This window comes from Microcaecilia unicolor, chromosome 1, assembly GCF_901765095.1.
Source record: "Microcaecilia unicolor chromosome 1, aMicUni1.1, whole genome shotgun sequence".
Taxonomy (NCBI): Eukaryota; Metazoa; Chordata; class Amphibia; order Gymnophiona; family Siphonopidae; genus Microcaecilia; species Microcaecilia unicolor.
In genome coordinates this window covers 544,668,607-544,682,279 of record NC_044031.1, presented here as the reverse complement: position 1 = coordinate 544,682,279, position 13,673 = coordinate 544,668,607, and the positions used below count along the sequence as shown (strand labels likewise).

Here is a 13,673-nt window from a genome sequence, read left to right as displayed (position 1 = left end):
GTGTGTTCCCGATTTTCTCCTTATACTACAGATGTCCCAGCTGTTCCTGTCCCTGTGCAACTCCCAGCTCTTATACCTCCCTACTTTTCGAGTTCAGGCCCTTGGAGCCAGGATTATACTTGGTGGTCCTTTTATAATGCTACTTCCCCCTCTGACTCTTCTCTAAGGCCAGTTTTTACGTCTCCCTATCCAGCTTCTGGAGTGTTTTGTTTAACAAGAAGCATCTCAACTGTTCTTCCCATTCCCTGTAACTATACTAATGTTCTCCTAGAGAAGGAGGAACCTGTGTGGGTAGTTTCTCCAGGTACTCCTATGTGCCCTACTACCATACCTGTAGATTATGACCAAGGTGATTATCTGGCTCCTAACTATACTACTGAGAAGACTATAGTGTCCCATCCTATTTTCTACTTTCATAAGTCCCCGGGGGATGAAGGGGTTGCATCATATGAGCGGTCTGTTACAATTGGGGATTGGCACCTATGGTGTGCAAAGTCTCCATTTCTTCTTCGTTCCCCCTGGGATAGGGGCTCGCATTATGGGCATCCTAATCTCCATCCTGTGCCTACATTTATTGGGAACTTTCGTCGCCCTCTCCTTGGTCATTACTGGCTCTGTGATAATGTCCTCCACATGATTCTTCCCTCCACATATGATTTTTGTGTATTGGTAACCTTGAATTATTTTCCTAAAGTTATTCCTCTTAAGCCACTATCCCCGCACCGCTCTAAGCGGGAGGCTTTGTCCTTACCCTCCTCCGTTGCCACAGAGGATGAGGCGATTGAATTAGCCCTCCAGTATATTAATTCTACTTATCCTCTGACTAAAAAGAGACTTGTAGCCCTTTCTGCCACGGCCTGGATTCCAATTGGAGGCCCGGTAGCGGGTATTACTGAACTAGGTATGGCTACCCGGAGACTTCAATCCCTACTCCATGTTTTAGTTCATGAGCTGAACGTGGTAGTCAATGCATTGCAGGATCGAATTAATGAATTAAATATAGTTTCTAGATATAACCGTATGGGCCTTGACTATCTCTTTGCAGCTCAGGGTGGTCTCTGCACAGTGCTAAATTCTTCAGAGTGCTGTACTATTGTCATAAATAGGACGCATGTAGTTAGGCATGCCATGGATAAAGTCCTACAGTTGGCTAGCCTTAATGTGGAGGATTACCGAGGAGGGTTAGATCTTACCTCCTGGTGGTGGTCATTGACCTCCTGGATACGTCCCTTGTTCATTTCCCTAATAGTCTTAGTTTTAGCAGGGTTTTTGTTTTGTTTCCTGGCCTCATGTGCTTCGGCAGTATGCCGTCGGACCTTAACAAGTAGGGTAATGGTGATTCACAAGTCTATTCCTAGTTAGGATCACTATAGTCTCCAGAGTTTGAGATGTGAGACTTATCTCTGCATAAGCTGATTTTAGTCTCAAAGGGGGGAATGAGGCAGTGGACAAAGAAATTATATATATAAGAAGTGATATTAACTGTTAAAATCTGGGGTTTAAAAGTGGTGTTTGAATTCCTATTTCAAAATCAGGTTTTTACTTTGCAACTGAAGTGAAGGTATGCCAGATGTTTCATATTATTTCAATGTCTAGCTGCCGAGCTAAGGTTAGGAAAGGTCAGTGAGAAATGCAACTCTGTCCCTTGTGAATTGCCAATGCTAGCTGGCACAGCTGTAAACTATTATGACTGAACAAAGGAATGAGCTAGATATATTGTAGTTTACAAGATAGAAAATACTATTTAGAGAGAGGCAATAGATTAGTATTTAGAAGTTCTGTTTATATTTAGGATATGTCTTATAAGAATGCTTATTTTAGAATATGTTTTATTCTCTGTAATTTCTATGTAGGATGTTTGTTCAACTCTGTGTTACTTTTAAAATGATCCTTTGTCTGCTGTTTAAGGCTGCAGTGAGGAGATCAACATGTGTTTTGAGTTTTCTGTGGTCTTAGCTAGTTCTGTGTATGGAGCTGATAGGTGAAAAAGGTCAGAACTAGTCAGCTCTCTTCTCCTTGATTAATTATAGGTAAAATGCAGGAATGGTCTTGGAAGTAATAACCTGATATGTATGCTATTAATTAAGATTGGCTTTTGACCTCTTTAATGAATGCCAGAGTTTAGTTAGCAGTTAGTACTAGGAATATGAGAAATCAATCATAATAACATGTAAGAGACTGGAGACCAAATGTCTGGCTTAAGGGGCCCCAGGTCACAGGTCAGTTTAGGATGTCTGGAACCTATGTAACTGATATTTCAAAAGTAATGATTGGTTGAGGCAAGGTAGCCAATCAGTTTCTTAACCAATTGGGAGTAAAGGGGGCTAGGCTAGGAGGAGGGCTTAGGACCCTATTTAAGTGGGAGCAGAAGCAGTTTACGTCAGAAGGAGCTCAGAAGAAAGAGAAGGACAGAAGGAACAGACAGAAGAAGGAGACAAAGACACAGAGAGCTGAGACAAAGACACAGAGAGCTGAGACAAAGACACAGAGAGCTGAGAGAAAGACCCAGAGAGCTGAGAGAAAGACACAAAGAGCTAAGAGAAGAGAAGAGAGCTAGAACTGATGTCCTGCTTTGTTTGCTGGCAAATAAAGAAGATTACTCTCTCATTTTGGTGTGTGCTGTCTGACTCCTGAAGCATCACAAATTCCTATCTCAATTCCTGCAACACTAATATCCCTTTCCTTAAGTCAGAACAAAAGGATGTAAAGGCAGGTTTCCCAGAGCAAAAGTGTTTTGTATTTATCTGGCTTTAGCATCACACTTTTTTTTTTTCAGTAGTTGCTTAAGGTAAGTTACTGTTAGGTACATTAGGTATTTCCCTGTCCCTGAAGGGCCTACGTTCAAAGGGCTGATGCAGAAAGCATGCAGTTAGCGAGAGAGCTATGCCCAAGTTTCAGGGTGCCCTGAAGCAAAATCTCCTGTCAGGTACTGGCGCACATCAAAAATGGAAGGTAATGAGCTATTAGCAATTGTGGCCCCATACTAGGCTGAACTACTAAATATAGGGGGGAAAGACCCTTATTTGGCAGGCTGACCCCATGCATTGTGTCCCAGGAGTACCGCACAGGCCTTGGGTGAATCTCTTCATAAAGGTGGTTAATAAATCTCGGTAAATAAAATAAACATTTTCCTTTAAATGTCTTTCGTGTTGATCACTTAAGAGTTAAGAGTGCTGGCTTAGATTTTTGAATCTGATTTCTTGTGTCAGTTGGTACCCTGGAGGCAACAAATATCATTCAGTGGGAAGAGGGAACATAAGTCATTACTGGTAAACTTTAGAGCACTTGTTTGCTGTTTTTTTTACCTCTCGGGGCAATGTCCCCAAATAGGTTAGTTTTGTGGTGCTTGAAATGACAGCTATGAACCTCACTCCTAAACCCGTGGATATGGTGTCTAATCACAGTTTCTCAAATTTATTTGCTAATGCTTCCCCTAGTACACATATTGTGGCAAAGATGACTTCCTCTTAGAGTTCAAATACATATAGTCATCCTATCAAGATGTGCTTGGAAAATGCTTCAATCTGGCCTGTAGCACCCAATATAATGGGAAATATTTCTGTATCTTGCTATCCTATTTTCTCAGTCTCTGCATTTCTTGGTAATTGTGGATCCTCTACCTCGCCATCTGATTCACAGAATTGCTTGGAACTGATAGCTCTATAATCACTGCTGTTCTCTTGTTTTTCTCTGTTACTGTGAGGTCCGGTTTTCTTGACTCTTGGGGTGCTGGTGGTGGTGGGGGGGGGGGGGGTCTCAGCTTATGAGTGTTACTGTGGTGGTTTGTCTTAAATGGAAAGGAGAAATAAAATGAAGAAAAATCCATGGATGGTTGGGAATGAGAGCTCATAGGTTCTCTTAGAGCAGGTACTGATTCAGTCAACAGCCCAAAAGATCAGGGAGAGAAGCCTGCTGGTGAAAAGCAAAATAAACATTGCTCTGTTAATCAATTTAGCCATGAAAGTGGTCATTTGTCGTCATTTAGAGTACATTTTGGAAATATGAAGGTCCCATAAATTTCACAAGCACAGAGGCCATATCCTTGCTCATTTGACTGCTGTGTGCCATCCAGATAAGAATGGCACAAACTGTTCTCTACAGTGGTACTAGTTTGAATGGAGAAGTTGATTTGAACAGCTTCAGCTCATGCAGTCAATCAGTAAAAGTACAGACCATCTGCACATCTGTCTCTGTTGTAATTTTAACAAAAATAATCTGAATAAAAATGTAAGACAGAGAAGTATGCAGAAATAACCCCCCCCCCCCCCCAAAAAAAAAAAATGAATAGCATGTTCGTGGAAGTTATGTTTTGTTTTGCTATGTTGTTTTCACCCTTTAAAATCAGATTAACGTTCTACATGCATTAAAAAAAATCTGGCATTATTACTTGTTCTTTTAAATGTTCACACTACAAGACATATTTCGTGAATTTTGTATGAAGAGCCTACATCTGTGTTTTGTTTTGGGTTTTTTTTAATCCTCAGAAATCATGTGGCGAACAATTCTACTAGGACACCAACTATCACCATGGTGTCCTTTTTTGAAGAGATGGAATGTCATGTATTGTATACAAGGATTACGACAACAGTCAATATTGCACAGACCTTTCAACCTTCCATCTGGACAGTGTTGCAGTCTCTACCACTTCTACCGCTTATGCTCAAATATGTCTGGATCTCAGGCCCTGGTGAAAAGATCTCACAGCAGCGGAGGGACTAGCATAGAGGATCTTTCTGCAGAAAAACTGTCTTCTGATAATCAGATATCTCGGACCATGGAAGTGCTGCCTAGCACAAAAACAAAACCACCATCTGAAGGTAGGAGAAACTCAAGGGGCCATATGCTGCAAGTTACAGTATCAGATCATTATTGCTATCTGTGGATTGTAAGCAAACTTTTTCCTTTTCTTTTTTTTCCTTGAGTTGATTATCTGCTGGTGGTTTGTAAGATTGCTTGCTGTTCATGCCTGCTTATGGAACTGTTTAATGGAAAATGTGGATTTGACTAAGTTGCATTTTGGTTGCATGAAAGGCTTGAATCAGCCCTAGTGATTTTTGCTGTCGGACAGATGTTAGATGGATTCCTGGTTGCAGGTGCATTAATAAAGATTCCTGAAGTCTATGTGCAGTTGTGTGCAAAAATTTAAATACAGTTGTTCAAATCATGTTTCACTGCATGCTCAAGTGAACAGAAGCTGACATTCTCTGCATAGTAAAAAGTTACACAAAGCACCTTGTCTGCAAGTTTTAATGTTCTAATTACCGTTTGCATTTTTGTTTTTTTTATACTTTCAAAATAAGAAAGCAATGAACATGGCAGGTGCAAAAGTTTGAACATTCTTTTAGTCAGTTCTGTTTTTAACAATAGCTCTGGAAGAATAACAGTTTTTAATGTTTCCTGTAGTCAACTAAGAGTGCTATTTTTCCTTGTGGAATTTACTAGAGGTAAATCTTGTTTGGCGGGGTGACCAGAAAGTTGGATTAAGGGAGACTGCTAGATTATTATTATTAGCATTTGTATAGCGCTACCAGACGTACGCATATGTGGTGTACTTAGATTTTAAGCAAAGCCTTTGACACAATTCTGCATAGGCAACCTATAAATAAACTGAATTCCTTTGGTATGGGCCTTAAAGTCACTGACTCGGTTAGGAACTGGTTGAGTGTAAGGCGACACAAGGTAGTGGCAAATGGAGTTCACCCTTAAGGGACAGTACCAGTGATGTGCAGCAAGGTTTGGTTTTTGGCAGTGGTGTAGCTATGGACTGGCCTGTACCCACCTATTCTGGGCTCAGGCAGCCCCCTGTCTTCCTCTCCTTTGGTGGCCTGGCATCTGCCCCCTCTCTCTGAATCCTCCTCCCCCCCCCCCCCCCCCCATGCCTCCCCAGTGTACCTCGGAGGCATCCTGGCAGCTACAGCTATTCATCTTCGCTTCCTGGGCCGGGCCCCTACAGACTTCCCTCTGCTGCGTCCTGCCAGTGAGGAAACAGGAAGTGACATCAGCGAGGGCAGGCCAGGCCATTGGGAAGCCTGTGTGGGCCGGCACAGGCAGCAAAGATGAATCACTGCAGGAACTAAGACACCTCTGAGATACATCAGGGAAAGAATGGGGGGATTCAGAGAGGGGGCAGATGCCGGTCTGTGGGGGTGTTGGGAAGGACAGAGAAATGCTGAGCTGGATTTGCCTCATTGTGGATGATAACATCTATAATAAGATAGACATAAGGAGCTTGAAGAATGGTATACAACTTAGCAGCTAAGATTTAATTCATGACCATTCTTCCTTCGACCTACGCAACATTTCTTGTTCCATTGATTGTGTTAATGGGGTATGCATATTATATTTGTTTACCAGCCAAAATGATTTCTAAAACACCTAGAAAACACACACTATCTATACAGCATGCTTTGCTATATGAAAAGACCATTTACTCCCAGGACTCATGCAGCAAAGCTATTAAGAGTACATGCCCTAGAACCCAAAACTCTTTCCATTAAGGAAATGGAGTAAAACCTGACTGCGATAAATTGCTACACAGAAAACTGTATCTCTGTGACAGGTGCAGAGTACAAACAGATCCTACAAACTAGAAATACAGTGCCCAATATTCATCTGGTGGCGATCAACGTTTTGCTGACAGATTCCAGTGTTGTGTGTGGAAATTTAATGCCAGGCCATGTCCGGGCACCGGCACTGAATTTCTGTGTCTTTGGGGATAACAGAAACATACCTGTTTAAGTACTATGGCCCAGATGCACTAAACCCTCCACAAAAAGCTCTTGCCTTAGCGATCCTCGTTTCTGCAAAGCGATTCTGAGAAAACCGGGCATGCATGAGGAAAATCACATGCAAATGAGCTGCTTGCTGTTAGCTCATTTGCATGTGATTTCCTTCATTGTTATTTACATACAATTTTTTTCCTTCATTTGGGGGGGGGGGGGGGGGGGGAAGCCAGTCAGTCAGTCAGCTGAGTATGCACAGATCAACCAATCGCTAAGCGTGGCTGCTCTGCGCATTCTCAGAGCGCCTTTCACAGAAGATGCGTGTATGAAAGCCGTGTAAAACTTTTCTATTTCTTGAAAACTTCAGGTCCAAGCAGCATACAGCATTGGGGTATGAAAACTGTTGTGCAGCAAACAGTCGTGGCAGGAAATCACTCCTTCTCCAGTTGCTATCAAATGTGCCTTCTGCCTACCAATCACAGCGAGTTTAGCTGACACCAGAGAAGCTAAACGTGCTGTGATTGGCTGCTGGAACGGCTCAAGCAGGAGAGCTCCAGGGATGGGGTTGGGGATTTGTAGCTGCATGTATGAGAGCCGTGCAAAACTTTTTTTTAACTTCTTTGCTTCCACTGGGGCAGCAAACTGTTCCATTAGGGGGACATAGAGCAGTGGTGATTAAACAGAACTGCTTTGCTACAGACAGATAGAAGGCACAAAATCATTCTTTACTAGGCATTTTTATCACTCCGGGCTCAAACACTTCACTGCCTTCCCTGCTCCATCTCGTCTCCTCTTTCCCCTAGGGTCCTTCTCCTCCTGCAGGAGTGACAAAAGTGGCTGTGGAATACTTACAACATGAACTGTCAGGACCGACAGCGCCAGACCTTTCGTTAAAATTTCAGCACTGAAGGTAGGGTTTGCTTCTGTGCATTGCCTTGCATGCACATTTTGTATAGTAGTTAGCTCATTATAATAGCTTTGCATTCCGTTTTTGTTAGCTGTTACCATGATAGGAAAATAGCTCAGAGAGCCCTTTTGTGCATGTCTCATTTTACTCCTTGCTTGCTAAACCGACTAGAACTAGTTTAAAAACCACGTTGCTGGCTCGTTAGATTTAGTGCATCTGGCCCTATATTTGGCACTTAATCGGCTATGAAGAGCCGCATAAAGATATCTGAAGTCTTCACATCAGCCCGGGAGCAAAGAGGATTAATAGTAACATAGTGATGGCAGATAAAGACACGAACAGTCCATCCAGTCTGCCCAGTTGTCACACTCATTATCAATTCATTATTAAATCAATAAGGAATGTTGATATTATATACTTGATCATGGTCTTTCTTTGGCATTTCTGGGACATAGACCATAGAAGGCCATCCAACCCTATTCTTATGTTCCAACTTCTGGATTTGCCATTGAAGCCCACTCAAGCCTATTAGTCTTCTCATTTATGGGACACAGAGCATAAAAGTCTGTCCAGCACTGTCCTCATGTTCCAGCCACTGAAGTTGCTATCTAAGCCCTTTCCAGCCCATCCTAAACCAGACTGTCGTATATGAGACACAGACCATACAAGTCTGCCCGGTATCTGCTGTAGTTCATCACAGCCAGTCACCATCTAAGCGTCACTTGACACATCCACACACATGCAGCCGTTTAAGTTTAGGGTTTTTATAACTTCCATTTTCTAATTAGAGATCCTCTGTGTTCGTCCCACGCCTTTTTGAATTCCATCGCCATTTGTCTCTCTAACACCTCCTTAATGGAAGACTTGCTGTGTCTGTGCTGTTAAAACAAGGAGCAGGAGACAGCACTCAAAGAGCCTTGGTACTCGGTAGGTGAGAGGCTGGCACAGGTGCTGCTTACACTTACATGGGAACCCCGCAGGAACTGCTTCTGTCCCCGTTCCAATGCAGGTCTCTAATATGGAACACCAGATTAATCATTTAATTAGAACATTTTTCAAACTCAGTCAACTGCGGTTAATTTGTTCATATTTTCAAACCAATCACTTTGTTGTGTTACTCCAGTTGATTCTTTCACAACTGGATTACTGTAATTCTCTTTTTTTCTGCTATTTCAGTAAATAGTAAACAAGATTCAGTTAATATACAATATTACTAGCCAATTGATATTTAGAAAAGGTAAATATGACCATGTCTCCGTTTTTACTGGTGCAACTTCATTGACTTTCTTTGAGAGGTCATATTTTGTTCAAGATTTGTTGTCTGGTCTTTAAAGTTTTGGAAGGATGATATTCTGAGAATTTATCATCTTCCATTAGACTGTCTGGCTCTTCACATTGAAGTATAGGTCCGTGGTTCCCAAACCTGGTCCTGGAGGCACCCTAGCCAGTCAGGTTTTCAGGATTTCCACAATGAATATTCATGAGAGAGGTTTCCATGCAGTGGAGGCAGTGCATGCAGATCTCTCATGAATATTCATTGTGGGTGTCCTGAAAACCTGACTGGTTGGGTTGCCTCCGGGACCAGGTTTGGGAACTAGTGCTATATAGGCCATCATCTTTTGAGTTTTCCTTCTGTGTCTGGATTGAGACTTAAATATTTTCATGAACGTTCTTTCTTTTACCAATCAGCTAAGATCCAGAGCTCACTTCCATGTGAATATGATCTTGTAGGGGGCGGAGCCTGTCCGGCAATCCGTGCAGACGCATGGGGTGATTACTTCTCTGCTTCAAGTCATTATCAAGCAAGCAGATTGCTGCAAGCTGCATTAGGAAAATAATGTTTTGCAGTCTTCCTTTAACCACCCTGATGGCTTCAAACACAAATCATAAGCAAAATACACTTAATTCTTCCTCAAGCTGGAAAAGACCTAAGCCAGTAGGTCCGGCAGAACTCAGTAAGCGGGGTATGCACGGCAGGGGGGGCACCTGGCTTTAGCCCTCCCCAGCTGCTCTGCTCCATGGAATATTTAGCAGAGTGATGGGAGCATCCTTTTCACTGCCGCCATTCTGCCTCTAGTCAAATGGGTCTGGTGCGCCAGCCCCATGTACTCTGAGTCACAAAATTCACTACTTCTGGTTTTGGGAGCTGATCCAGGGGACAGATGAGAGAATGGAGCTGGAACTGTGGCTAAAAAAGGGGGCAGGTGGGAGAAGAGAGAGAGAGGAGGTGCTGGACCCAGGGGATGGGGGGGTGACTGTGGCTTGCAGACCCTAGCACCGGCCCTGTAAGAGCCCAGCATGCTGGAAAAGAAGGCACTGAAAAACTCAGAATTGCAACTTGACCTCTTTATTGCTGAAACATGATCATTTAAAAACATTATGACTGAGCAAGTTGAAGCTACCACGGCGGTCTGAAGCAAAATTGAGTCTGTAAACTTTCAATTTACTGAAGTAAGATCTTGTTTAGACTCGTTGGAATATGATCTTGTAATTCTTATCTTTGATTTCGCGAACTTTTGAAGACCCACTTGTTTTGTAAACATCTCTATATAAAAGGCACCACCAACGTTCTAAATGAAGCCTCCAGCCGGAAGTGTGAAGGAGGAGAGAGATCCGGTTTCCCCATGAGTGTCTGCCCCGCCCTCGCTCTCTCTGTAACACAAACAGTGAAGGAAAACACAGCAAAGCACGAAATCAAATCGCTCTCTGTAACAGTGAAGGAGTCAGAGGAGGGAGGGGAGAGAGGGCAGAAGCCCTCACTATCTCTGTAACACAAACACAGCACAGCAAGAAACTTAACACTGAAGGACTTGACTCTGAGGGGGAGGGGACAGACAGCACAGGGGAAGGGAGAGAGGGCAGGGACACACACACTCCCACATGCACACAGAAGAAAACCTTGCTAGCCCCTGTTTCATTTGCATCAGAAACGGGGCTTTTTTACTAGTCTTTTATAATAGCTGTTTCTGTTGTAACGTTCACTTTTGCTGTACTAACCTGATTTGGGTATATTGATTGGTTTTCTTGTTACCTTGCTCTGAACCTTCTGTGGGGATCAAGCTTGTTATAAAAGCAAACATAAATGTAAACATAGACTTCATCATTGCTAAAGGATTGAGAGCTAGCCTCCAGATGCTATATATAGCACCTAAAATTGCATTCAAATTTGACTAACGAGCCGATAGCTAGCAATAATTAGGCACTGACAACCAATTGCAGCTAATTGTTTCCAATTAGAATTTGCAAACGCATCTTGCTAAGCACTATTCTACAGAACAATGGTACTTGTTGTTGAATACTTTCCTTGTCGCAAACGACCAGACTTTGGACAAAACGGGGCTACTCACAATTAGCTAGCGGTTCATCTCCTGACGAAGCTATCGAGAAACAGAGGCTGTCTGTAGAGCGAACCACAAAAAAAAAAAGCCGAGCAACTGAAGTCTTTTCCTCCAATACTACACAGTAACATAGGGGACTCCATACTTGTAATCATTAATATTGGATGAGCACTATTCTATAAAGATCTGCATGCAAATTCTTTTTTTAGTACGCAACTGAAAAGGGGACATGGCGATGGGAGGGGCATGGGCAGGGTCAAGGGCGTTCGGTGGAGATAGGCGCAGATCCCCATATTCTTTAATACTGCACACAGCTTATGCGTGAGGGTTCACAACAGATTTCAGTTGGTGTGAATCCTCACACCCAACTCCCAGCACTACATGCTATTCTATAAACAGTGCCCAACTTGGAACACCATTTATAGAATTGCGATCAGTGCCTATTTTTTTTTCGGCGCCCTTACTGATTGTAGTCCTAAATGACAAGTGGTAGCACTGGAAATCTTCCTAAAATATGTGTGACCACTCAACAAGCTGAATCTAAGCATCTCCTGAACACATCAGGGTTCCCTACCTTCAGCATATGCAGATTGCTTCCCCTTGTTCTTCACAAGTTTCTTCCCTGCCTAAGCGTTTTACCCTTTGTTCCCGAGGATGAACTTTCTTCCTTGGTCACAGTCTCGGGACCATACCTGGTTGAGCTCAGAGCTTTGCTCTGCAGCTCTCAGTCACACTTCTTAGTGCCAGTGTGTGCGGCTTTGACTTGGTCCTGCAAGGCCTTGCCTGAGGAGTACGGGTCCGTATTCCCTCACCCCTCTTGCATGTTCACCCTGCTTGGATGTATTCCCCATAGGCTCCCCTTGTAGCTCCCAGGCTTTCCAAAGGTTCTCCGTTCGGCAGCACATAATACTAATAATAGTTAATTAAATTGGCCTGGCTAGCTTCTTGCTCTTTGTCAGGGACTAATGCTATTGTAATGAACTCAGGAGAGAATTTTCCTCTAGGCGCACCCAGAGGGCTGGGGCCAGCAGAGATGCTGGAGCCCTGGACCAAGGTAGGCTGGGGCAGTCAGACAGGTCAGTGTGTGTGTGCGCCATGGGGTAGGACTTGCTGACAGCACACGCTGCATGGCCTTCAGAGCCAGCAGCTGAGCAGGGGTACTGCATTATTTTTCTAGTGTGCAAATGTGGCTTATTCAATCTGTCTGCCTTTCAGTGAGCATTTTATATGTGCTGTTCCCTCCCCAACCACAACACACACACTCAGCATGAAAAGGGATACATTGCTCTTGCACACAGTGTTCCTGCCAGGACAAATTGGCAGTTAGAATCTTCTCTTCAATCTCAATTCACTCAAGAGAAATAAATAAAAAAAACATGTCCCTGCTGGTAGGAAGGCATAATGCCTGGCCCTCACTGGAGCAGGCCCTGTACCATGGGGAGCAGAACCAGATCTCACCCCCTGTCCCCCCACCCCAACAGACCTGGGTTACCATATGGCTCTAGAAGAAAAGAGGACAGATTAAGCCAGTCCGAATTTTACTTCCATTGCAAGTAATAGAAGTAAAACCTAGACTGGCTCAATCTGTCCTCTTTCTAGAGCTATATGGTAACCCATCTGGAGCAGTGCTGTCAGAGGTGTATCCGGCGGTTCTGGACTTCAAGGAGACTTATTTGCCTGTTCCTCTTTAGCCCCCACACTGGCTGCTTCTTCAGTTTTAAGTAATGTGGTTTCCATATCATCATGCTGATCAATCCATAGACTGGTGGGTTGTGTCCATCTACCAGCAGGTGGAGATAGAGAGCGATCCTTTTGCCTCCCTATATGTGGTCATGTGCTGCCGGAAACTCCTCAGTATGTTCTCTATCTCAGCAGGTGGTGGTCACACACAGCAGCAGCTCTGGCTAGGCCTCCAAGCCTAATTTTTAGGTTTTGTTGAGTGCCTGGGGTTGAGGGCTGTTCTTGAGCAAGTGCAAACCTGGTGGTGCCAGGTCCCTCCTTTTCTCCCCCCTCCCGCTGACTCCGTTAAAAAAAAAAAAAATTTTGAACGTCTTTAAGGGCGTTTATTTCGACGTTTATTTAAACATTTATTGCAGCTACTCACTGGGACACCAGGTCGTTACAGCTCGGAGCGAGAAGCAGGTAATTTTTACCTTTTTATAGCGGGCAGGGGGTTCCCCGATTGATCTCCACGTGGCCTATGGCGTCGGAGGGCGAGGGCGCGAAGAATCGCTCCCCGGACCGCGTGTGCGCTTCTAGAGGGGATGCGGGGGTTTTAAAATCTGATTCGCCCTTGTTGGGTGTCAGTTTGGAGGCCGGTCAGTGTCCCAGGTCTTCCTCCAGCGTGGCAGTTTTTCCCGCCATAAACGCCCATCCCCCGCTGCTCGCCTCCGCCATCTTGGCCGGCCACTCTGCTCGGACGGCTTCTTCTTGGGCCGCCCTTGAGCTGGGAGACGTTCATGCCATGGCCGCCCTTGATTTAGGCGACGGCAAAAAAGCGGCTAAAGTTAAGCGCCGTTCTTCCCGCGCGGCTCCTTCGCGGAGTGTCGCGCCGGACGCCATCTTGGATGCGCAGCATGGTTCTCCCCCGCTCTTGCGAGCGCCGGTTGAGGGTGCGTCTAGGGCTGTGGCCCAAGCTGCTGAAGTGCACAGTCTGGGGGGTTTCTCCCCCGAGTTTATTTTGCTGCTGCATCAGGCCTTTATTAT

General features: G+C 44.2%; 1 protein-coding gene across 4 annotated transcripts in view; it reads left to right on the top strand.

The window, feature by feature from the left end:
• MTERF3 (mitochondrial transcription termination factor 3) overlaps nucleotides 1-13,673 on the top strand; it is a 67,328-nt gene that overhangs the window by 8,871 nt on the left and 44,784 nt on the right. For all 4 annotated transcript variants that reach the window (XM_030216963.1, XM_030216990.1, XM_030216981.1 and 1 more), the window contains one exon: nucleotides 4,485-4,817. In XM_030216963.1, coding sequence (XP_030072823.1) covers nucleotides 4,485-4,817 — 333 coding nt within the window. The remainder of the gene's footprint in view (nucleotides 1-4,484; nucleotides 4,818-13,673) is intronic.